Below are 26,137 nucleotides of genomic sequence, written 5' to 3'. Positions count from 1 at the left end.
ATTCAATGACAATTTAAATACTGTCCTAACTTTGAAACCAACAGGTTTTTAGTAATGATACACCACACCAGGCCAGCCGGGCCTGGGACAGGACTGACGAGAAGAGAAATATATTTAATAGTTAATTAAATGAGTGAAAAATATTTAATTATTTATTATTTATGAAAGGTATAAAAATTATATTTTATTTCCGGTGGATACCATACCATACCATACCAACTATATTTATGAAGCACTTTATGCACCGGACAGGACCAAAGTGCTGTACACAATCATAAAATACAATAAAATTATAAAATAAAAAACGAGTGTAAAATACAAATTAGTGTACAAAGAGAATAAAACAAAGTAAAACCTCTCAAATTGTGCCAAAAGCCAAGGAAAAAAGATGAGTCTTAAGAAGGGACTTAAAAAATCATCTAAATAAGAAGCCCTACTCATTGTCAATCATTCTTTTTGATATGTTTACGTAAGGCCATCCTACATGCTCATCCCCAGTTAGCTATCTTTTTCTGCGCATGCGCACTTTCAGGCATATATTTGTGGTGAGATACGGATTCAGACAGTCATCGATGCTCACCTTTTTCACTGCGGTTCATTGAAAATGTCCGAGGGTCGTAAGAGAACAAGTGTCTATAAAGTGTATGAGAAGAAAAGAAAGGCCTCAGAAGCGGCAGATATATCCTGGAATGCTTTGTGTAGAGAGCTCTCCTCACAAAGCATTATGGGATTTTCTCTCACAGTGGCCCGCTGTCACCGTAGCTTGCGGCAACTAATAACAAGGCACCGCGCAGTGGAGGAGGACATGCTTGACCAACGGGGAGCAAAAAGGACTGATCATCTGTTCAAAGCGTCAGTTAACTGAGTTCACTATAAAGTCCACTATATAGTCCCCGCTCTATATAGTGATAGAGGGATTAAGGGGTTAGAGCGGACGTTCAGACAAAGTAAGCTTGTATTAGCTATGAGAGGAGCAATTTCTAAAAAGAGTATGCAGGATGAGAAATGGGCATTTATAGATTTTTACTTCTGTGACATGTTAAAGTTAGACCACAAAATGTTCTGATCAAAATCATTCTTTGTGGGTTAGCGCTGTACAGAAGGATTGTCAATTTATTCGCATCCACCATTATTGCAGCTGTGGATGCTCCATGCAGTCCATGTAGTTAGTCAAAATCCTTAAGCCGTCCTGCTTAAGGATTTTTCAGGTGAGATCTGCTGTACCCTTCATGTTAAAGCGGACGATTTAGGTTCTGTATTTTTCTCTCTCCACCTGCAGTGCAGCCAGCCTTAAACATAGCAGAACACAAACATTAGAGAAAGTGCATCAGCAGTATAACCAGTTAGAAGGAATGGCTGGTCGGGATACTTCCCAATACTGCAGTGGCTAATCGGAAGAAAGGAATAATAGGAAAAGATTTTATGAAACTTAAGAATAAAGCTCAAATTTCCTTGCAAACATCTTTCAAAAATAATAATATTTGCAACAAAAGATGTAGGTTGCTGATTCAGGTTCCCCCTCCACCCTGGGCCTGGTACAATCGGCCCAGTTGTCCCCACCTGTCAGCGGGCGTGCACATTACAATCCATCAGTGCTTGCTACACATCATTATGCCATCTGACTTTAGCTCAAAGGTTTGTTTTCAATCGGCAATAATTACTTGCAAAGTCATTCATAAATTCAACATTTTCAAATTTTGTCAAATTAAAACTAATAATTCCAGAAGACCGTTGGTGGTATATATCGTTTCACAAAGGAACTAAAGACAAAGGCACTCCACACTTTTAAGATGGTCTGTTAGATAAAACCCCAATTAAACACAAGATTGTAGTTTGATTGTAGATTGTCTTTAGGAGGAACTGGCCCAGGAACTTAGCTGCATCCCTTCCTTTTTCAGTAACACATTCAGAGATCAGCTACCTCTTATCACTGTCTAACAGCACACACACCTGCAGTTTACCACTGGAATAAGTCAGCACAATCCTCTCAGACAAGTATGTGTTTCAAATTTGTAATAGTATTTATTGCTCAGTTTACTTCTCAGTTGTTTCTAAATACCGTTTCATCTATTTTTTTTTTCTGCTTCACTCCCTCAGCATGACTGTTGTTAGTCCTGTGTTTCTCTGTGCATTATTTTTGTTATGAATGAATTTTTTGGTAAAAAGAACCGGAAACATCCAACCTTGTCTGACTTCTGATCTGGAGTATTCGCATGGGCCATAAAGCTTGGTCTGCATGAGGACAACCCAGCATTTATTTTATTCCACAGCAGTTTAAAACTGCCGTTACAAACATCACGTAAACTGGCTTTATTATCTTGTTAGGTAGAAATCAGCAACCAAAAGAGGACTCAAAAGCAAGACTCAACTCAGGGAAATGAACACAATGATCAATTAATGCTAGTCAGTACAATGGTTGGAGTGACTGGCAAAAAATCCACAAACGCAGAGTCTGGTCAAAAACAAGGAGAGCAAAGTAGCTAGCTGCTAGGCAAGGTAGAACAAAGGACAAGAATGCTTGACACAAGCGACAAAGACTGGCAAAGAACGGTGCAGAGGGAGAGGTTTAAATAGGTAAGGCAATTGACAACAAGACACAGGTGCGCAGTGTCAGGGAGGCTGATTAAAGGGGAATCCAAGGAAGTTAAGTAGTCTGAAATGAGAACAGAAATTAGTGCACCAAAATAAAACAGGAAGTTCAAAAAAACAACTGAGCCAGAAACAAAACAACAAAAAGGAAAAGAAAGAAACTAATCAGCAGAGCTGCACGTGACATGGCTGTTATATTTGGGAGAAGAAAATTACTTTAATTAATGGTCATAACACACTTTATTTATATTGCACTTTTGTATTTATTTATATATATATATATATATATATATATATATATATATATATATATATATATATATATATATATATAAGATATGTATTTATAAAGCACATTTGTAAAAGCTAATTTTTTTGTGCTAAAAGGAAAAGTTAATACAGATAAAAGCAAAGATAAAAGCAAAGGTGGTGTCAAATGAGAATAGTCAGTAGAGCACATGCAGTGGAACAACAATAACACAAATTAAGATCTAATAAATTGATATTAGTAGACTTTTATGAATTAATTTTGGGGATCTGATCACTACAATAACATACATTTAGATGTTGTAGAATGCTGGATTATTAATATACAAGGTAAACAAAGGATTGAAATGTGAGGAGGCTGATCTTGTATTCGATTCTCATTGTAACTGGAAGCCAATGAAGGGAGCGGACGATAGAGATGTTATGGTCATAGCTACATCTCCTTGTCAGGATCCCGGCAGCACTGTTCTGGGTAGTTCTTTCCTTTACTCTAGTAATAATATTTCAACTCAGGGATTGGTATTTCTAAATGATAAAAAAAAGCTAACTGCTTTACTTTTACCCTGATGAGATTCTTGCTCTGCTAAATAAACCACTATCCCATCCGGACATGTTTTAGCAACATCTGCAAACATCTCTGAGCTTCATCTGAGTTCATTTATTATTATTATTTGATGATTAAGACCTGACTGTTATTAGAAGAAGATTAGTTTGCATGGTGAAAGCCAGTCTTTTTAACCTGCCTGTACGCAGCCTGGGCCAGTAAACCTCTAAAGTGTCTAATTCTGGTTCCAAACCACATTTCTTGGTGTTCCTGGTCTCTTAACTGGAAAAAACCTCAGAATGAGTCAGAAATCACTGAAACGTACTTAATGTTTGAAACCCGTGTTACAGTTTTAAAAAAGTATGTTGTGTTTATTGGGTGTCATAATGTACCTTCTGTGATTTCTTCCTTTTGTTTATCTTTTTATCATTGTGCCACCTCCTTAAAGACCAACGCAGCTGAATGTTACCAATAACCTGTTTACACAGCAGCGTGACACCCTCTCTGTTTTCATTTAAATGGCGGACGTGAAGTAATTCTCTAATTCCTCTGAATCATTTCTAGCCTTGACTGGATTGCCTCTCTCATTGCCGGGGCTTCAGGCTGCAGATGTGCTCTTGCCAGAATCCACGTCGTCTCTTTTTGGGGCTAATCTCAGAGCTTGTCCACCGCCTGACCCCGCTGGTCCAGCACTGAAGTGTGAAACGATGATGGAAAACAGCTACGTAAATAACGCCATCCATGAATAGTTTATTACACTAGAAGGACTAAAAACGCAGCCCTACTTTGTTCTCACACTCTGAACTCATGAGTGTGATGCTTTAGGAGCCCATACATACAGACGTATATACAACAGGGGCAGCCTTTGTCCCTGTATGTTCCCAGCTCTCATAAACCTCATTACTGAGTTGTTTATGAGTTAGTGTTCGGACCCTATTGAGCCTTAAGTCTGTTTATTTATTCGCTGCTCTGTTGATATTTTGCCATTCTTGATACAATCAGTGTTCAATGTCAAAGCAGTATAGAGGTTCTGCATGTATCACCCCACTGCTGGTTCCCTGAACATTCTTCATACCCCGATCAAATCCAGGCCTCATTGTTAACCCAACCCGGACCACAGAGGGTAAACGGCCCATGTCTGGCCCCACCGTCTGCAAATATACAGAGATAATTCTGCTGGAAAATGGATCTGGATTTTTTAACACCCCATGAAAATTTGGCCTGTTAAAACCAGATTGTGTATTTAGATAATATCAGATGGAGATCTGGTTTCTTGGTGCGTCAGCATCATTTATTCTCCTCGATGATAGACAGGATTTACGCAACAGCTCTGTGAGTCACACATTTCTATACTGCAATATAATTTAAATTCTGTATTTAATATATGTGGGATTCTCTTAAAATAATGCAATCTCTGTTGATGGTTTAAGTTGATATATTTGGTTGAATTGTTGTTTGAAAGGTTTTCTTTTTGTTTTGCTTTATTAGCCAGGCTGATCACTTCTCCTCATGCAGCGAAATATAACAACAAATAGTCCGTTGATGCCACCGGTTGTTGATATGGAGAAAATGGCTGTTCGCTCAGGGCAGTGAGGGTGCCTTTAGAGCTAAAATAAGGTTTTTTCAGTTGCAGTCAAAGCAAATTTAGCTCAGTGCCAATTGGTAGCAAAGCTGCTAACTGCAGCTGAGTTGTCTAAATATGAAACCAGGAATTCCTCGATCAGAGACTGGAGGCAGATTTCTTAACTCCACTTTTGGAAAAGCTCTGTGTTGAGCTGTAAGCCTCCTGAAGTGGACATCCTCATTTGTTTATATTAGTTAAAACAAAGACAACATGCTTTCTTAAGCAGCTCATTTTAGCAGTTAGCACGGTTGGCTTGAATTCTAGCCTCTGAAATCAAAGATAGGCCATTACCTCTACAGTAAGTAATTGTCCAAAAGCAAGGAAGATGGGTTGAAAGACATTAAGGACAAAATTTAGCTGCTTTGCTGGCCTTAAACCTTCCTGTTATCCACTGACTATCTCACTCTCTTTCGCTCTGTTGCCGCCTGAGTTGTGCTTGAAGCATCTCACTGATGCCTGGTAGCTAACCTTGAGTCTCCAGTTGATTAGATATGGTTAATTTCTTTATGTATTGCGAATACTGCTGTAAATGTAACATGCAGGATTGTTTTGAATTACATTACAAGATAAACAGGCTTTTTTCCTTAAAGACGATCAAAAGTGGCCTATGTGTGTCATCAAACCTACATTGAAAGTTTACTGAAAGATCACTGATTCAGAGAATCTTCTTAAAGAAAACTAGTGCAGGAGCACGCTCAGGCTGCTTCAACTTCTTTCCAAAAAATATGGGGGTTTCCTGCCCACTTGGATGTAAAACATCCTTATATGGATGCCTGGCGGTGGTGAGCGATGAGATGCAGCCTTTTTAAGCAACCTTCAGCTTAGTTTTGGATCAAATACCTGAGCGAAAAAAACAGACATGACAATGGATGGACACAAACATGGATCTGCATCTGCCACATGGTGGACCTGAAAGCCCTGATCATCTCCTTTAGGTTGACGCCGCATCACCTCTTTCCCGAAAATGTGTTTGAGAGGGGGGGTGTGCACAGAGTGAAAACAGCAGGTTGCTTTTGTTCATGACCGTACAGTCAGCCTTCACCCTCATGTCTCACTCTCTCACACACACACAAACACACGCACAGGTGGCTGTAATTAGTGTATAAAGCCCATTCATGGCTGAAGATCAAACCGCCGTGCCGCTCAGCTTCAGGAAATACAAAAGTCTACTTGGAGTTGGATTCACACACTCGCTCACGTTCAGAGCTGCTGACGACTTCACTCCTTATTTCTCTTTCTCTGTTTTGGTTGTGATGATTGCATGAAGAAAGGTTTCCCCATAAACGGTTTTTGTTTAGTCTGTGAGTGAAACGGGCCTCTGTTCAGCTGCCCTGAAGGAACCAACATAGTATCCAGTGTTTATGCCAGGGAGGAGAGAGAAAACATGGGATTATGGGTTAAAACCCTCAGATTATCCAATCACACTTGTTGTATTTTTGCAGCAGTTTGCAGATTGGTCGCGCATGGAGAACATGAAGCTCTGCTTGTCGATCAGGCAGATTTTCCTTTTACTAATATTCAGAGGATTTAAATGTTAGTAGTTTTGTTATATACATCGGAGCGGTTTGGAATGGTTTGTGGATGTGGGGAAAAGGACCTATTGAAAAAACTATTCATGAAATAATGAATTTACTACTGAACACTGAGCCACTTTTTTCAGGATCCCAGAAGAAGAGCTGGACTGATCTGACTTTCCTTCAGAGGAGCACAGCACTGGCCCCTAACTGTGCACTGCTGCTCAGCTGGCTGACTTTACATTCCCTCACTAACAACAAAGACAGATCCATCTTTCCTCACTGCAAAAACAATCTAGAAATAAGTAAAAGTTTCTTAAGTCAAGTTTATTTACCCTTTATTTTAGTATGTAAATAAGATGATTTGCCAATAGATTGAGTATGTTTACTCTTGAAATAAGATAATCAGATAATATGCGCTTGTAATAAGACAATGCAGTTACTTTTTCTTATTTTAAATGTCAATTGTCTTGTTCCATTGGCAAAGTGTGTCACTTATCTCCTCAGTTTAAGAAAAAATGCACTTATTTTAAGAAACAATTACTTATTTAGGATTTTCTTTTTCTTTTTTTTTGCAGTGCTGGGGTTAAAACAATGTTGCTCCTTGTGGCATGAAACATATTTAATCTTGTGAGAAAACATGAAAAATCATGATGCAGGAGAAGCCCAGAGAACCTTTACACTCCTGAGCTGTTTATACTTCAGCTGTGATTGAGCTCACGTTCGTTTATCAGAAACAATAAATAAAATAAATATATAACAGGCGCATTTCAAACATCCTGCACCTTTTCAGCTTTTTTAATGTTCTGATTCTCTGGGACGTCAAAGATGTCGCTTGTTCGAATTGTTGTTAACTTTCACTTAATGTTAACTGACCCCGGGAATTCCTGAACACTAAAAATAAATGTGAGATGCTGTTTTATTCGTTGCTGGTGAACACTTTCTTGTTTCCACATCCCAAAACACCTTAAAGCTCCGTTAACCTTTGCCAGTAAGTAACTTTGGGTATTCAGTCACATGTGAAATCACAGAGTGTGCCCTTTGCTCATATGCTTGGTTTTTTAAAAGCAAATAATCCAGAAAGCTGGACAGCACCCCAGGGGCCGAATGTTGCCGTGTGTTCATCATATTTCAGACAGCCGGAGCCCAGAATGGCACATCGTGTAATCACATTTGTAAATAGCGTTGTAAAGTTCTGCTCGTAAAAAGCTTGTTGTTTTCCTGGCTAGCTCGGAGGAGGTGGGCGTGGCTGCAGGTGTGTGTGTGTGTGTGTGTTAATGAGCTCAAATGTTCCAAAAAAAAGGGTTGAGGGTTTTTCACTTGGAATCTTTTCCTGTTTGCCTGCGATTCACGATTTAAATGAATCTGGAGGGGTTCTCTGCTCTTTAACACATTTTCGGAGTCCATCTGCAGCAGAGCAGGGCTGTCGCTGCGTCTTTCCAGCAGCTTACTGCTGTGTGTGACTGTCAGCCTCACAGTCACAGATGATAAATCTCTTTCTCCATACTGCTGATGTTTTCAGTTCAGCTTGGTGTTTTTATCACTCTGCCGACGCTTCTTGACCTCTTTAAAAAAGTCCGTCAGATCCCAGCTTGTTCGCTCTTTTTCTCTGTCGCTCCCCCTTTCAGCGTCTCTCCCTCACGCTTTTAATGGACGTCTATGCTGCAGCTCAACCTCTAATGATTTCCATAAGGCTGCAGAGCCATGACACACGTGTGTACGTGTGTACACACTTATTCTGTGCTCTCACACACCTTTGACTGCTGAGGCTGGAGAATATGACGACTTTAAGGATGAAGAATGTGAACTTTTCCATGTGGTACCTTTTTGCGAACAGATGGTGTTTACATTTTTACTGCAAAGGCTATTTAGATGCTGTGTAATTGTTTACAGAAGGGAATCTGTTGGATTGGAGATTAAGGGGGATTTATACACCAGGATCACAGAGGAAGAGATTTCCTTTAAAAAATCCCAATACTTCCTCATAAAAGTCTAAATAATGCCCTGTTATCAGTTTTAAAAGCCCAAAACATCTGATACTGATGAGGCAAACTGTTGCACTTTGTTCAGCTGCCTTCTTACAGATAAAACCATTTTAAAGCGTCATGTTGAAGCATTTAAAACTGCTTTTTATCTACCTGATTGAGTAAAGTTGTTGCCAAGTATCTGTTCTGTAATAACCTTCAACACTAACTCTTAACCACTAGGGGCACTAGACTTAAACCTCTAGAATCTAATAAGTTGGAACAGCAGATTTTGAAGTCATGAAGTTAGTTGTAAAGATAAGGCCAAATTCACCTCTCTTGAATACATCCTACATCAGATAACCAAAAATATGTCTGATCAAATAGGTTTAATTTCAGTTTTGTTGCAGACAACTTTTAGCTTAGTTAAACCTCTTGTGTTTAAAAAAAAAAGAAAAAGCATTGGGTCACCTGACTGATTCAGTGTCGGATCCAACCCTTTTAAAATACATAGACACATCTTTAAGAAGATCAACCTGCATGGAGCATCGATAACTGTACAATACTATATGCAGACCTAAAAAAAGTTGTATATCTCAAAGTTTAAATATTGTATTGCTTTGAGTCAGAGCTCCTGTTGTACCCGCTGATGCTTTTAATTTCTTGATTTGAAAATATCAGCACCTTGAGATACCAACTTTATTTGCTTACCATTACAAATCAGCTTGTGGGTTGTATTTAGGGACAACAAAGGAAAGGGGCTGAAAGGTCCGTTTTTGAAAACCAAATCCTTCTTCTTCCTGTTTAGTTCTGTCACATGAAGCCTATTTGGAATGTAATAAAGGTGCCGTAAGATTTTAGATTCAGTGCAATTCTGCTTCAACTCAAAGGTTACTTTCACTCTAGGACAGGGTTTCTGTTTCACAGAGGTGTCTGGCTGAGCTTTTCCACTGATCAGAGTGGCCCTGAAATTCTTCTTTTCCATTTATTGATGTTTTATGTTTGTGGTTAGCAGTTCCATGCCGTCCACCACCCTCTCTGTTGGTGGAGGAGACCTGAGCTGCTGATTAACATATGAAACCTAAAACTTCCTGCAAATAATCTGTCACACTATGTTTAGTACCTGAAGCTACAGGGTACGAATCTAAACACTTCTGTGTAATATTCCAGCATTCTGCAACAAATGTGCATGCATGTTACCATAGTGATCTTTGCTGAAAAGGATAGCATGCAAAAAAACGACGGAAACTTCTGGACTATTTCAAACCACCACTGTTATTCTGTCTCCCACAATAATGTATCAATAAGAAGAGCGAGAACCACACAGAACGGGCTTTCATTGTTTCCACTGCATAATTGACTGGATAGAGAAGTAATGATAGTGTTATGGTAGGGGGTCGGCACATTGACGGGCCAGCCAGCTGCTGAAGGACAAATGGTGTTTATTCTGGTGGAGGTAAGATGGAGGATGGGCTCCAAAAGATCCAGCTTTGATACATTTACAACCTTATTTTCTCCAAAGATTGGAAACCAATCCAACTTTGACTCTTTCTTCATTTCTCTTTCTATCAAAGTTCTCCCCTAATGTGCCTCATTTCCAGAAAATCCCTGTTACTGAGTAGGAGAGGTTTGATATCATTCTTAAAAAACTGACAGCAAGAAAGGATAAAAACTAAACTTTTATAGACTTAATACCCGCCCCCCCAGTGCAGATGAATTGTGTAGATTGAAATTAAACCTTATTGGCTTTCATTTAAGGAGCATGAAACAATATCTTAAAAATCAACAGAGGAAGATATGGTAAAATGTTGACTGATGTCTAAATGTTGCTGAGAGGTGGTTGGGGTTAATCAAACTGTTAATCCGCCCTGACCTTTAAAATCTTTAAGATTCTTTTGGACCGAAATTATCTAAAAAAAGTAAACATTTTTCTGTCCATAATAACCCTGAGGGGAAGATGTCATTCATATATTTAGTCATTTATACAGCCATTTAAAGCAGCCAAGGCAGCCAAAACACTCATCCTAAATTGCCACACAAAACAAAACCAATGATATATATTTTTAGTTTTTTACATGTAGAATAAAATGTTAAAGTATTAGTGAGGATTAATAGACACGTCTTCATTTTGTCATTTCAAAGTAAAATTGGAAACTGGAATAATACAGGGTTATGTTTTTTTTTTTTTATCCTTCATTAAAGTTACAGCAGACTCTTTTTGAGTTGAAGGTTGAATTTCACCTGGGGTCCATCCTTTACAGAAGTTCTGGAAGCTAATGTTGAGTAACTGTGGCTGTGTAAATGTGACTGTGGCTGGTGTTGGTCGTGGAGGTTTGTCAGATGTACAAACCCACATCTGGAGATTTAGTTTTGACCATGTTTCTCCTCCAACCAGCAGGCAGTTAAAGCCTGAAACTCTGTTGTGCTTTAGCATCAACACATGTAGGTTCAGAGCTATAGGTGAACCTGGGAGGACCTGACCCAGGAGGGAAATCCAGCTTTTTGCACCAACATGGATCCAAACAGAAACACATGCACACATGCATGGTACTGTTGGGACTCATATTTCTGAGCGCACTCTTGTGCATTTACTGCCTTCCCTCTGTAGACCCGAAAGCAAATACAAGAAGAGGTTAGATAAACACACTCCCTTCCACATGAGGTACCAAGGCAATGGATCTGTGAAATGTAGCACGCTGTAAACCCATTTCCCCTGCTGAACATTATATGGGAGGAGGAAGGGGGGAAACAGAAGGAACCGAGCAGAAACTGGAGAAGAGGAAGATGGAGAAAAGTAATGAAATGTTAAAATCTGGCACTCAAGAATCCCAACCTTGGTTGCCTGGTGTCCTCAACTAGAAAAACTGTCTACATTTAAAGATTTGTGAATTTTTCCTCAGAGCAATAGCAGCATCCATGATTGATTGTTGAAAGTGGTGGCACCGTGTATGAACGACCGTAGATGCTATAAATGGGAGTCTGTGAGTATTTTTATTAGAAACAGCTGCAAGAAGGAGGAAATTTGAAACAGTGATTGTACCCTGAAGGTTTTTCTTTCATAAAAGAGACGTAAAGCTGTTCAAGTTTGCAACATCTTTCTTAGTGTTTGAAATTTGCAGTTTTACTCCTGAAAAGGAGGTTTTACGTGTTAACTAGAGGTGGATGACGTATTGAATTCCTGTCAGCATCTCTGCCTGAATGTGTCCAGGTTTTCATGCAAAAGGTGCTTCCTGCAGACAGACTGTTAGAGTTCAGTTCTTTACCCGCTCAACTTTTGAGACATTTCAGTTTGCAGACTCTGAGGCCCATGCGGGGCTTTGGCATGATTGTTAATGAAACAATGCAGAAATGCTGCAGTAGATACCGTGGTTGGTTGAAAACTCTTTTCCACAGCTTTTGTAGGGAAATTTCTCAATATGCGTACTTGTGCGTTCTCATGCTTTCGAGAAACATCATCAGCCTCAGCCTGAGCACTGTTCCTATTAACAAGAACACATGAACAAGAACATGCGGAAATCCTCCGATGTCATTTTCATTGCTCCCTCTTTACCAAGCATGCACCAGAGCAGACTTGGGCCCAGTCCCAATGCCCACACTCCTGCCCTTGTGCACTTCAATTGCACTGTGGGTTTGAGTTTATAGTGTGTCCCAATGCTCCACAAAGGTCTTTGGGCCCGCCTCCATACGCCCTTCATCCACACTTGAGATAAGCGTGCATCAAAGCAGACTTCGGTGAAGTTAATTGCCTACTATTCATTGCTGTATGTGACAATTTAAATATAAAAACAGAAATGGGGTGACTAATAGGCTCCTTTGCTTTTCCATTTGATTTTGATAAACATATAATTTCCTGTAAATCATCCACAAATCTCAGTCAGATAGTTTCTGTTCTCTAAACTGAAATTCAATTACATGACGCTGCTCCTTCTGAAGCCGAGGTTCGACCATCAGCAGAACTCTCCTCTCCAGCACCCGGGCATAGGCCTTCCCGGGGAGGTTGAGGAGTGTGATCCCTATAGTTGGAACACAACCTCAGCTTAGCCTTTCTGATGCAGGGGAACCACAACCCAAGTCTGCAAGTCCAGGGGTACTGTCCCTGACCTCCACTGGATGTTGAAGAAATTTCAGTATTTTAGAATACATTCATTTTATGTACATATGGTTGTGTTATATGGTGGGGGGGGGGGATCAAACATATATGATTAGATAAATTAAATAAAAAACAGGCCACCTAAAAACAAATATATTAAGGTAATTTGGGACTTAAAAGGCTTCAGATAATAGGAGTTTTTCTGTAGACCGAACTCCTTTTGTGTACTGTATGGTGTTAACAGACGGGTCATCAGCTGCTCGTCTGAGCTACCAGTTTGTTTATAGTAGATGAACTCTGGTCCTCGCCGTCGGTCCAGTACTAATATCCCAAACTTATTTTAGGATCAAACAGCTTCTTGTGTTTGGTGTTCCAGAGGCATCTCTTTGCTCTGACTGTGTCACATCTGAGGACTGTCTCTGGTCTTTGGAAGCATGCTGCTCAGGTTGGAGGAGATAAGAAGGTGCTCTTAAAATAAGACATTTAAAAATTTTAAATAAAATTAATAAGGGAAATATTCAATTTCTGATACATAAATTTAGAGCAAAAACAAGTTCATTTCTACAGCGTCCCTCAGCAAACACCAGTCTGAATGGGTCTCAAACTCGACTGTTAGAATTTTTACTTCCTTTTCTGTTAAAACTGTACTTAGTTCCCACTGGTCTGGATCTGCTTGCTGGATCCTCCTTTTGTCATGTTCATATTTCCTTTTACTCTTTCAGTGTTCTCCTTGTGACTCTACCTGTGTGTTGTCCTCTGAATCTTTGGTCCTTTACCCAATCGTCAAACCAGGACAGTAAATTGATGGGCATAAACATAAAACAAAAATCTAAGGATTAATGTTTTATTGTTTTTTTTTATAATTTAATTCATCTTATCTTCTACCAGCTTACAGATTCTGATACCAGCTGTGGATCCCATTTACATTCTGTTGGTAGATTCTGGTTTCTGTCAAAGAGCTGTCAAGGTGTAGCTTCTGAAAACTGTAAAACACAAATATAATTGACTCAAACGTCACTGACAGTTATGATTGAATCGACACTGAAAAAAATTAAGAAAAACCAAGTAATTCTTAAAAATTTACTTAGATATACCGGCAAACAAAAAACAAAAACAAGGTTCAAACACAAAGAAAAGACTAGACACTTAACATCAGACTGTGACTATTGTAACACAATGAACAACCCCAAATACTTTAACATTTCATTAAAAATTTAAGTTAATCTTGTTGAAACAATTGCATAAAATGTATTAGTAGTTCAATAATCAATATATTAACAGATCTCTTAATTCATGGCTTGGGGCAGCAAACCCTGTAGGTTTATGCATGATGTTTATTTATAGACTGACCAGTGTCTAAATGTTTTCTGTAAATTAATTTATGTATCTATGTGATAAAAATGGGCCAGAATCTTTTAGAGTCCTTTTTGACATGCAGGGCTTTCTAGAAATGGAGCCATTTTCTTCCCCTTGGCTGAGTTATTGAGGGGATGTCTGATGAAGTTTACAGTTAGGCATGAGGGTGAGGGAAGGGTCTGCTTTTGGCTTGGAGGGGGGCGACCCCCATGCCGCTCGGGTTCAAATGCTTCCCTTTCTCAGAACTTGCCGCGCATGTGGCGGAGTGATGGGGGTAGGGGGGCGGCATCTAAAAGAGGTGAAGAGGAGAGCGATTTGACTGGAATGCCGGGACCTCAGGTTACCACTGAGCAGAGCGGTGCCAAGTCGTATGCACCCACTCATGAAAAGACACACCCATGTAGTAATTCATATCACTCCCACTATGGCAGGACGGGAGCCACGTGGCCTGTCAGGATGCTATTAATGTTGGTCCTTTGCTTTTGATCTTTATTTAAATGAATCTACATTCATATAGTTTAACCTCTAATGCATCTAAAACTGATCCGACTCTGAGTCTGCTGCATAAGCACATCAGTTTACATCCACATTCACACTCCTGCAGGTATAGAACTAGTCTGGTTAAGGTCATTTAGGTTCCAGCTAACCACAGACCTCATGTTAGGCTGAATCAGGAGCCCCATCTCCTTACTATCACCTCTTGTGGCCCCATCCTATGAAGGTCCACGCAGATGTTTGAGTTTTCTGTGATTTGGTGTCTGAGTTTATACCACTTGCTTTACCTGAAAGCAACATGATTGTGCAGAGTCTGATTGAACACACTAAATAATAGACATTTTAAAATGATTTGAGGCCCAAAGTTTGAGTCCTGCCCCACAGGTCTGAGGGAGGATTTTCCACTTTAATGGTTGCGAGGCAAGAATTATTTGTGCCATTTTATCCTAATTTCTAAACTTTGATCCAACTGTATGATGTTGTCCAGGTGAACGTTTAGTAAATCACTAACTCTCAAGTTAATTTCTCATGCTGGTTTAAAAGCAATATATATATATATAATGGTTTTAAATAAAGCTTTAAAAATAAAAAGTGAGTCTGCATGCCTGTCAAATGAAGGTAATCTGTTTCCTTGGTCACTTTTCTGCCCATGCTATGTCTTTAGAAAATACTTCTGATCTTCACACCTGAGCAAGTGAAAAGATGAAGTAGGTGACAGATTCTCTGGGGCAAGCCAGTTTTGAAATCAATGCAAAAACAAACCCATATTGTCTGAATTCCTGCTAAACCACAAATATATTTGCTCCTGTTTCGTTGTATCAGTTAAAAGTGGTGAAGTCACTGAAGTTCTGTTTAGCCCAGTGTTGTTCATTTCACTTGTCTGAGTAAAATGTAATAAAATGATGAATTGAAATTTCAAAATAATTTTTTAACAATCAGTTTAACTTTTTCAAATCAAAGTTAGGATAGCCCTTCAGTCTTACACTCAGTGACCCGTCTGTAGCAGTAATCTGCACTTATTGCTCAGGCTTAATAGATTGAAGGACTTGTTTTTTATTCTGGTCCACCTTCTGTAGGTTCTACTGCTTTCAAGCAGGACCCTCTATTAGGTGGTTCCATTTTTTTTGTGCTCTTTTTGAAATCATAAAGTGTTTTGATAAATCTCTGTTCAGTGAAGATTGTTCCAGTTCTGGTTCTAATCAGTTTTAATCAGATATGATCTAAATTAGTTTGAAAACAGTGCATTGCCTCTTTAACTCTTTGCTAAAGTAAACAGTGCCAATCACAGGCCGACTTTTTAAATGTTTCTTTCTTGGACCACATGAAATAAAAAATGAATATTTAGTTTTCCATCATAGTTCTGACACGTCTAATGAGCCTTTCTGTTCTTCTGCCACCAGATGACTCCAGCGTGAGGAATGGAGCTGGGGAACCTACAGGGGACTCTGTGCACCCACCAGACCTGGCAGGGAAACTAGGTAAGAAGCAAACTCTACACTGATAAACAATCAAATAAACACAGCAGTTGGTTCAGACTGTGCCGGGATCATACTGAGGTCTAGTTTGTAAAATATCATAGTTTTGTTATTAACTAACTTATATTTTTTTGTTTTGAATCTAGACAAATATGCAACTTTTACCTTAAAACACTCTTTACTCTGAAATATAAACAGTTTGTCCGTCAGACAGTCTGGAGGATGGCTGCTCTAATCCCGACACTCTTCTTCAGTCTATGGATCTTAGAGGGATCCTCTGTGGTTTAATCCTGATCTATATAGAAATTTTTAAGAAACTCTGGATTCAAGAAGTTTGGAAAAAACATGAAAAACCCTGAAATGATTAAATCAATGAAAGAGAGCTTACTTTGTGTAAACTCAGGCTCAGATGAAATACCTGACACCTTGTCAGTGTTTTATGCTCTACTACCTGAGGATGGATGGTGAATAATTTGTGTGTGTGTGTGTGTGTGTGTCCTGTTTAGCCAATGTAGCTCTGGGAAATATTGTCCCAGAGATAGCTAATAGCCCAACAGATCTGCTTTCACAATCAGACCAGTATGACTGTTGCCATAAGATTCTGCTTCATATTTGTATATTAAAAATGTTTCAACATTATTTGGTGAGTAATATCGTACACAACAGACACGGGAAGAGAAGTGCGAAAGAATGAGGGGAGAAGAACTAAGGGGACAGATGGAGAGAGTTAAAAAGAAGACAAAGAGCAAAAATAGACAACACAGAAGATTTACAGTAACTCCTATAAGTCTATTTTCATACCTGTATCAGATGAGAGGAACAGAAAACAGAGAGCATAACAGCAAAGAGAAGACAACAGACCACCAAAGTAAACTTGACAAAGCTTTTTCAGAAGGAAATTATGCTTAGTAGCAGGTGTCTGCAGCCCCAGGTTAGCCCTANAGAGAGTAAATGTAATTTCATTTCCCTTGTATGTCTTGTACATATGTAGAAAATGACAATAAAAGCTGACTTGACTTGACTTGACTCTCCAGCACCCGGGCATAGGCCTTCCATAGGTTGAGGAGTGTGATCCCTATAGTTGGAACACAACCTCAGCTTAGCCTTTCTGATGCAGGGGAACCACAACCCAAGTCTGCCAGTCCAGGGGTACTGTCCCTGACCTCCACTGGATGTTGAAGAAATTTCAGTATTTTAGAATACATTCATTTTATGTACATATGGTTGTGTTATATGGTGGGGGGGGATCAAACATATATGATTAGATAAATTAAATAAAAAACAGGCCACCTAAAAACAAATATATTAAGGTAATTTGGGACTTAAAAGGCTTCAGATAATAGGAGTTTTTCTGTAGACCGAACTCCTTTTGTGTACTGTATGGTGTTAACAGACGGGTCATCAGCTGCTCGTCTGAGCTACCAGTTTGTTTATAGTCGATGAACTCTGGTCCTCGCCGTCGGTCCAGTACTAATATCCCAAACTTATTTTAGGATCAAACAGCTTCTTGTGTTTGGTGTTCCAGAGGCATCTCTTTGCTCTGACTGTGTCACATCTGAGGACTGTCTCTGGTCTTTGGAAGCATGCTGCTCAGGTTGGAGGAGATAAGAAGGTGCTCTTAAAATAAGACATTTAAAAATTTTAAATAAAATTAATAAGGGAAATATTCAATTTCTGATACATAAATTTAGAGCAAAAACAAGTTCATTTCTACAGCGTCCCTCAGCAAACACCAGTCTGAATGGGTCTCAAACTCGACTGTTAGAATTTTTACTTCCTTTTCTGTTAAAACTGTACTTAGTTCCCACTGGTCTGGATCTGCTTGCTGGATCCTCCTTTTGTCATGTTCATATTTCCTTTTACTCTTTCAGTGTTCTCCTTGTGACTCTACCTGTGTGTTGTCCTCTGAATCTTTGGTCCTTTACCCAATCGTCAAACCAGGACAGTAAATTGATGGGCATAAACATAAAACAAAAATCTAAGGATTAATGTTTTATTGTTTTTTTTTATAATTTAATTCATCTTATCTTCTACCAGCTTACAGATTCTGATACCAGCTGTGGATCCCATTTACATTCTGTTGGTAGATTCTGGTTTCTGTCAAAGAGCTGTCAAGGTGTAGCTTCTGAAAACTGTAAAACACAAATATAATTGACTCAAACGTCACTGACAGTTATGATTGAATCGACACTGAAAAAAATTAAGAAAAACCAAGTAATTCTTAAAAATTTACTTAGATATACCGGCAAACAAAAAACAAAAACAAGGTTCAAACACAAAGAAAAGACTAGACACTTAACATCAGACTGTGACTATTGTAACACAATGAACAACCCCAAATACTTTAACATTTCATTAAAAATTTAAGTTAATCTTGTTGAAACAATTGCATAAAATGTATTAGTAGTTCAATAATCAATATATTAACAGATCTCTTAATTCATGGCTTGGGGCAGCAAACCCTGTAGGTTTATGCATGATGTTTATTTATAGACTGACCAGTGTCTAAATGTTTTCTGTAAATTAATTTATGTATCTATGTGATAAAAATGGGCCAAAAACTTTTAGAGTCCTTTTTGACATGCAGGGCTTTCTAGAAATGGAGCCATTTTCTTCCCCTTGGCTGAGTTATTGAGGGGATGTCTGATGAAGTTTACAGTTAGGCATGAGGGTGAGGGAAGGGTCTGCTTTTGGCTTGGAGGGGGGCGACCCCCATGCCGCTCGGGTTCAAATGCTTCCCTTTCTCAGAACTTGCCGCGCATGTGGCGGAGTGATGGGGGTAGGGGGGCGGCATCTAAAAGAGGTGAAGAGGAGAGCGATTTGACTGGAATGCCGGGACCTCAGGTTACCACTGAGCAGAGCGGTGCCAAGTCGTATGCACCCACTCATGAAAAGACACACCCATGTAGTAATTCATATCACTCCCACTATGGCAGGACGGGAGCCACGTGGCCTGTCAGGATGCTATTAATGTTGGTCCTTTGCTTTTGATCTTTATTTAAATGAATCTACATTCATATAGTTTAACCTCTAATGCATCTAAAACTGATCCGACTCTGAGTCTGCTGCATAAGCACATCAGTTTACATCCACATTCACACTCCTGCAGGTATAGAACTAGTCTGGTTAAGGTCATTTAGGTTCCAGCTAACCACAGACCTCATGTTAGGCTGAATCAGGAGCCCCATCTCCTTACTATCACCTCTTGTGGCCCCATCCTATGAAGGTCCACGCAGATGTTTGAGTTTTCTGTGATTTGGTGTCTGAGTTTATACCACTTGCTTTACCTGAAAGCAACATGATTGTGCAGAGTCTGATTGAACACACTAAATAATAGACATTTTAAAATGATTTGAGGCCCAAAGTTTGAGTCCTGCCCCACAGGTCTGAGGGAGGATTTTCCACTTAAATGGTTGCGAGGCAAGAATTATTTGTGCCATTTTATCCTAATTTCTAAACTTTGATCCAACTGTATGATGTTGTCCAGGTGAACGTTTAGTAAATCACTAACTCTCAAGTTAATTTCTCATGCTGGTTTAAAAGCAATATATATATATATAATGGTTTTAAATAAAGCTTTAAAAATAAAAAGTGAGTCTGCATGCCTGTCAAATGAAGGTAATCTGTTTCCTTGGTCACTTTTCTGCCCATGCTATGTCTTTAGAAAATACTTCTGATCTTCACACCTGAGCAAGTGAAAAGATGAAGTAGGTGACAGATTCTCTGGGGCAAGCCAGTTTTGAAATCAATGCAAAAACAAACCCATATTGTCTGAATTCCTGCTAAACCACAAATATATTTGCTCCTGTTTCGTTGTATCAGTTAAAAGTGGTGAAGTCACTGAAGTTCTGTTTAGCCCAGTGTTGTTCATTTCACTTGTCTGAGTAAAATGTAATAAAATGATGAATTGAAATTTCAAAATAATTTTTTAACGATCAGAACATCAAAGTTAGGATAGCCCTTCAGTCTTACACTCAGTGACCCGTCTGTAGCAGTAATCTGCACTTATTGCTCAGGCTTAATAGATTGAAGGACTTGTTTTTTATTCTGGTCCACCTTCTGTAGGTTCTACTGCTTTCAAGCAGGACCCTCTATTAGGTGGTTCCATTTTTTTTGTGCTCTTTTTGAAATCATAAAGTGTTTTGATAAATCTCTGTTCAGTGAAGATTGTTCCAGTTCTGGTTCTAATCAGTTTTAATCAGATATGATCTAAATTAGTTTGAAAACAGTGCATTGCCTCTTTAACTCTTTGCTAAAGTAAACAGTGCCAATCACAGGCCGACTTTTTAAATGTTTCTTTCTTGGACCACATGAAATAAAAAATGAATATTTAGTTTTCCATCATAGTTCTGACACGTCTAATGAGCCTTTCTGTTCTTCTGCCACCAGATGACTCCAGCGTGAGGAATGGAGCTGGGGAACCTACAGGGGACTCTGTGCACCCACCAGACCTGGCAGGGAAACTAGGTAAGAAGCAAACTCTACACTGATAAACAATCAAATAAACACAGCAGTTGGTTCAGACTGTGCCGGGATCATACTGAGGTCTAGTTTGTAAAATATCATAGTTTTGTTATTAACTAACTTATATTTTTTTGTTTTGAATCTAGACAAATATGCAACTTTTACCTTAAAACACTCTTTACTCTGAAATATAAACAGTTTGTCCGTCAGACAGTCTGGAGGATGGCTGCTCTAATCCCGACACTCTTCTTCAGTCTATGGATCTTAGAGGGATCCTCTGTGGTTTAATCCTGATCTATATAGAAATTTTTAAGAAACTCTGGATTCAAGAAGTTTGGAAAAAACATGAAAAACCCTGAAATGATTAAATCAATGAAAGAGAGCTTACTTTGTGTAAACTCAGGCTCAGATGAAATACCTGACACCTTGTCAGTGTTTTATGCTCTACTACCTGAGGATGGATGGTGAATAATTTTTTTGTGTGTGTGTGTGTGTGTCCTGTTTAGCCAATGTAGCTCTGGGAAATATTGTCCCAGAGATAGCTAATAGCCCAACAGATCTGCTTTCACAATCAGACCAGTATGACTGTTGCCATAAGATTCTGCTTCATATTTGTATATTAAAAATGTTTCAACATTATTTGGTGAGTAATATCGTACACAACAGACACGGGAAGAGAAGTGCGAAAGAATGAGGGGAGAAGAACTAAGGGGACAGATGGAGAGAGTTAAAAATAAGTCAAAGAGCAAAAATAGACAACACAGAAGATTTACAGTAACTCCTATAAGTCTATTTTCATACCTGTATCAGATGAGAGGAACAGAAAACAGAGAGCATAACAGCAAAGAGAAGACAACAGACCACCAAAGTAAACTTGACAAAGCTTTTTCAGAAGGAAATTATGCTTAGTAGCAGGTGTCTGCAGCCCCAGGTTAGCCCTATGTACAGGACCCTGGACAGAAGAAGAGGCAATGCTATCCCCATTATCTGGAGGGACCCCACTGGGACACAAGGAGGGCAGACATAGGGATTGCTGCACCCATTCGAGAAGGGCAGATGGGAGCACCCAGAGCCCGACCCCAGCCACTAGGAATCAGACAGCACCCACTGAAGTACCCCAACCCAACACCCAGAGAACTGTCAACACACCGGCAGACATGGGAACCTGTGATTGGTAGGGAGCATAAAAAAAGGGAAGGATGCAGGGCCTGCTCATACTTGGGCCTAGGACTTGCAGTTTGGGAGGCAAACACCCAATCTGACAAGTAGACAGACACAACTTCACATCATTCACATCAACCAGTTGCATTCACACAGTCCCACCCTTACACCCACACGGACATATACATGTACACAATGAAGGCGCAGACACTACACATATTTTTACAGTCTACATACATACACTATCCTACAAGGTCTGAGGGCAAACTCTTCTAGGGGGAGCAGACCCAGGAGGAGATTATTAGACCTCTCAGTGCCAGAAAAAAATATATATATTTTAAAAAAGATATGTTACGTTAAAGTGAGGAGGGCCCTGGCTGGATGAATTAACATTCCCTCTGCAACAGTATGGAAGAACATGTCCTTCTCCTTCCAGGATTCTTCACCTTTCAGATCTGATGCAAATTGTAGTCAGTTCTGCTTTGCCGACCTTATAACTATTTAGGTGGCATTGAATGCAGCATGGATCTACCTAAAGGTAACTGACTTTTCTCTTTGTACAGCTAAGGATAACTTGAGGACTTTTGCGTTCAATGCAGAATCCCATTCTACTCTTCTAGTTCCTGACTCATAAGAACATAGCTCAACATTAGCTACCCTAATATGTCTAATGTGACAGACAGTTATGTTATGCAGATCTAGCTCTCTTTGAACCTTTTTTTTTAGCATTAACAGATGAAACAAAGATAGAATGAAGCAGGTTTCTTTATTTTTAAACCTTTAATTTAGGAAATAGTTAGGATTTTAGATGTTTTTTTTCCAGCAGGGATCCATGATTCTACTCTGGTCTCTGATTATTTCAGACTTGACAGCTAACCAAAGACCAAGCCTGTCATCGTTTTGCAGGAACTCTATTTTTTTCCTCTGAAAAAGTAGTATGGCCTTCATTCTAGCATATTCTCCTATTCAGTGCTTATAGCTTTAGGCAGTAATGTATTCCAGCCCACAAAACTCCTCTTCCTCTCAGGATGCCGACCTTTCCATTGGGATCGGTCCAAGTAGTTCCTGTCCTCCTGGGTTTTTAGTCGTCTTTCCTCTGAACCCGTGCCCAATGCGTCTCCTTCCAGAAAACCCAGCAGTCTCTCTGCACCACATTGCTTTATAGCTTCTTCCTCCTCTAAAACCGTTTCCAGAGGCAACCTTATGTCTTCCACATTCAAGAGCCTTCTCAGTTGGACTCAATCCATGAGGCCTCCTCAGAATATGGACCTCTTGAGATCACTGTGTGTCATGAAGATGTTGTAAGTAAGTTTGGGCCATATGTCAAAATTTTCTAACCAATATTCATCAGTCCAACAAAAACTTATGGACAATATATTCGTGCAGGCGAAGAAATGCACACCTTCAGAGCGCGTCATCTGAACCACTGGATAGTATTGTTACCCATCTAGGAGCACATTGCTAAAACCCAATAAGGTAAACATGCTTGTTAGCAGGTCAGAAATGTAACTTTCATCCAATGGAAATAGTTTAATCTTTTCAAGTTCTGTTATGACTATGTTATGAGACATTATACTTTTTCGTTGTATTTTCTTTGTATGAAAGCTCAAAATATAACAGACTGGGGCATAGATTTCTCTTTTTTTTATGGAAAGCGAACAGCTCAACTGGAGGAGAAATTTTATTTTGTGTTGTTGGTTAATTTTTTATTTGTGATAAAAACAAATCCATAAAGCCGATGGAGCTGCCTGTAAACACACACAAAAACAGCCTCTCTCTGGTTATGTGATGATTTTATCAAGAGCTTGGACCCACATGCAGAGAGACCAATTCAGAGAGACCAGGAGAAAGGTTTAACAGGTTTATTTAGGAGTTTGTGAAGAATCCAGTGTTCCTCTGAACACTGCTCAACCAGAACTGAAAGGTGAGGGGAAGGCACTGCGGTTAGTTCAGGCTCAGTAGGAATTTTGATTCTCGAACTTGAAGAGGAGAATTTGGTAGATAACTCACGTTTCCAGAGAAGTTGCTGACTCCAGTCTGTGTGTTTGTGTTCCTTTCAGTGTTTGTCTGATTCGGTGGAGGGCGGACAGAGGTTACCCAGAATGCGGTTGTTAGAAGGCGAACAGAGAAGCTGACTGCCACTCAGATTTCCTGTGGTACTTGAACGGGTCGTAGTGGAGATTAATCCCTTACTCAGTATGAAGCTCAAATGATCTCTTGAGGGAAAGTGGATTCAAACCTCCTGTTTGAATACTCAACTTATTTTGAAGCTAAGATGATCCTTCCAGGGAGAGAAGGCCTGAAACATCCTGTTTGCAGGATGACTTTCTGCCGAGAGGCAAAGACAAGACAAGACAAGCGTCGTGGTAGTGGCAGTCAGCAGCTTAAGAGCGCTCCATTAATGAGGTAACTCACAGCAGGTGTGTGGAGAGGCGGACCAGAACCAGGCGCCTCCTGGTGGAGGAAGGGAGACAAACACAGAAAAAGCACACACAGACAGGAATCCTGACAGGTTCTTGTTTGGCAGTTAACAAAAAATAAGCTAGTCTCTGCTTCAGATCGGTTCTGTCTGTCTCAGGTTTAAGTAGATAAATCGCTGCGGCACGATGGCACTGGCGAAGAAAGCTGCAGCTGGAAGGAGAGTGTGTGTACCATTAAAAAAGTTATTCTTTTATGTCGTGGACTGCGTCTTAACCTGTAGATCCCAAAAAAAAAAGAAAAAAAAAAACCCTCCTAAAAAGCGATCGTCGAAGCTGAGTCTATTGCCCATGGTCGAATAATAGATTCGCCCAATCACCCATCCTTACTGTAAACTGAACCAGAACATCCTCCTGACCTTTCTGCTGGGTTCCTTGGTGATCGTGATGCTGGTTGTTCTCCAACGTTCTCTAGAGAACCTCTGAGACCTGAGCCAATTAGAATCAGAGAAAATGATACAAAGCTGCACGCTGATTTCTGAATACGACTCCTCTGAAGCCGGCTGACATCTTTTGCTTTTATTTTAGGTATCAGTGTAAAGAGGGCAGAAAAGACATACACATTTACCTTCTCAGATTGTAATCTCTCCTTCCTTTCCTTAATGCGTAAATATGAAAATATTTGTGAACAAATGATCACTTATGTGCTTTTATTGCATTAAATGAACATTTTGTTGAAGCTAAATCAGTCTTTGTGTTAAATACTGTCTAATGGGGATCTGTATAGCAGAATTTCTCCCTTTCTCTCCCTCTCTGGCACAGTGTTGGGTCGGAGGCGTCAGCTGGGGGTTGGGGGGGGTCTGCAGTATTTTTACACTGTGAAGTGTGGCCCTGAAGTGGCCGCTAAGGCCCAGAAGAAGCTGGCCTTTGGCTCACTCTGCCTCTCGCCTTCTCTCTCTCCTCACTTGGCCCAAATCTTCTGTTTTTCTTTTCTTCTCATTCTTTTCACAACCACCTTCACATTTTATTGTTTCGATTCATTTTTCCTTCTCTGCTTCTCAACTCCTGATTTAGCTACTTCTTTTTTACAGTGTGCTGGACTAGCATGTGCTAAACTCTGTTTTCTCCATCTGACTTCATCATTTTAGTCCCTTTTTTGGAACCTCCTCATACTAAAAGTCTACTTTTTTTGTGGCTTTACAGTAGTTTCCAGCTTAGATCATATTCATGCGATCATCATGAGTCGAATTTTTAAACATGGCATCTCTTTTTCCCCTACTGGTGAATTTACTGACTGGCTGGTCACAGTTCAGTTGTAGTCCAGTAGCTTTCTCAGGCTAAGAGGGTACAAAAGGCGAAACTTAAAAGCCTTCCCAGTATGTTTGCTTTGTCATCCTTCCCAGCTTTGAGCCGCTTGATGGAGGCTGAACTCTACTGAGTGATGCAGATGTAGAGAGATCTCCCCATCTGAGCGCACGAAGCCGCCACATAACTCTTCCCCGCGTTTGTTTACCCAGAGCTGGAATAATAACTGTGTCTGAAGAAAGAGATGCAGACGCGGTAGTTTGGGGTGATTTATCCTCCTGGCTGATGGCTATCTGCTGCGGCTGGGACATGGAGGCTATAAAACCAAGCGCTTCTGTGAGGGATATCCTCTCCTCTTGCCCTACTGGATAGTTTCTACCTCTTTGATCTGTTTTTACTGATTGCTTTTCACAGAGGGCATTTGTGTTTAAGCAGGTTCTGGGGTTCAGATAAGAATGGGTCAGTGTACAGATTCTTTATGCAAAAGTTATTTTAGCAATTAGTTAATAGAGAAGGAGGTTCGGAGATGTGTTTTCTCCTAACCAAATCAGCCCAAAGTTCTACTACGGTATAGGCTGGGTGATAAACCATATTTTTACCATTACCGTCATTCACTATGATAACTGGTGAGATTTTCCCATGTCGGTAAAAGAAATAAGCTTTGACGTTTTTGCTGTGTGCGCTGGTGGCTGGTTCCTTCCCCTTTAAGGAATAGTACACCCAGAACATGATTAGCCTTCATTTTCTACTCACCCCCATGCTGAACAACACTCTGGAGTACTTTTTTGATATCTCAAATGCATCTGGAGATCTGGGAGGCTTCTTGCTGTCTGCTGACATTCAAATAATGGAGGTCTATGGAGGTCTATGGA

At 39.8% G+C, this 26,137-nt stretch overlaps 1 protein-coding gene across 1 annotated transcript in view; it reads left to right on the top strand.

Annotated features, from left to right (window-relative positions):
* The window catches only part of fgfrl1 (fibroblast growth factor receptor-like 1), an 85,290-nt gene that overhangs the window by 49,559 nt on the left and 9,594 nt on the right, over positions 1–26,137 (top strand). The window contains exon 3 of the mRNA XM_015373290.1: positions 15,844–15,921. Within this exon, the coding sequence (XP_015228776.1) occupies positions 15,844–15,921 (78 nt within the window). The remainder of the gene's footprint in view (positions 1–15,843; positions 15,922–26,137) is intronic.

This window comes from Cyprinodon variegatus, unplaced genomic scaffold, assembly GCF_000732505.1.
Source record: "Cyprinodon variegatus isolate N-32 unplaced genomic scaffold, C_variegatus-1.0 Scaffold84, whole genome shotgun sequence".
Taxonomy (NCBI): domain Eukaryota; kingdom Metazoa; phylum Chordata; class Actinopteri; order Cyprinodontiformes; family Cyprinodontidae; genus Cyprinodon; species Cyprinodon variegatus.
The sequence above is the reverse complement of the archived record's forward strand: the minus strand, read 5'-3'. Positions and strand labels throughout refer to the sequence as shown.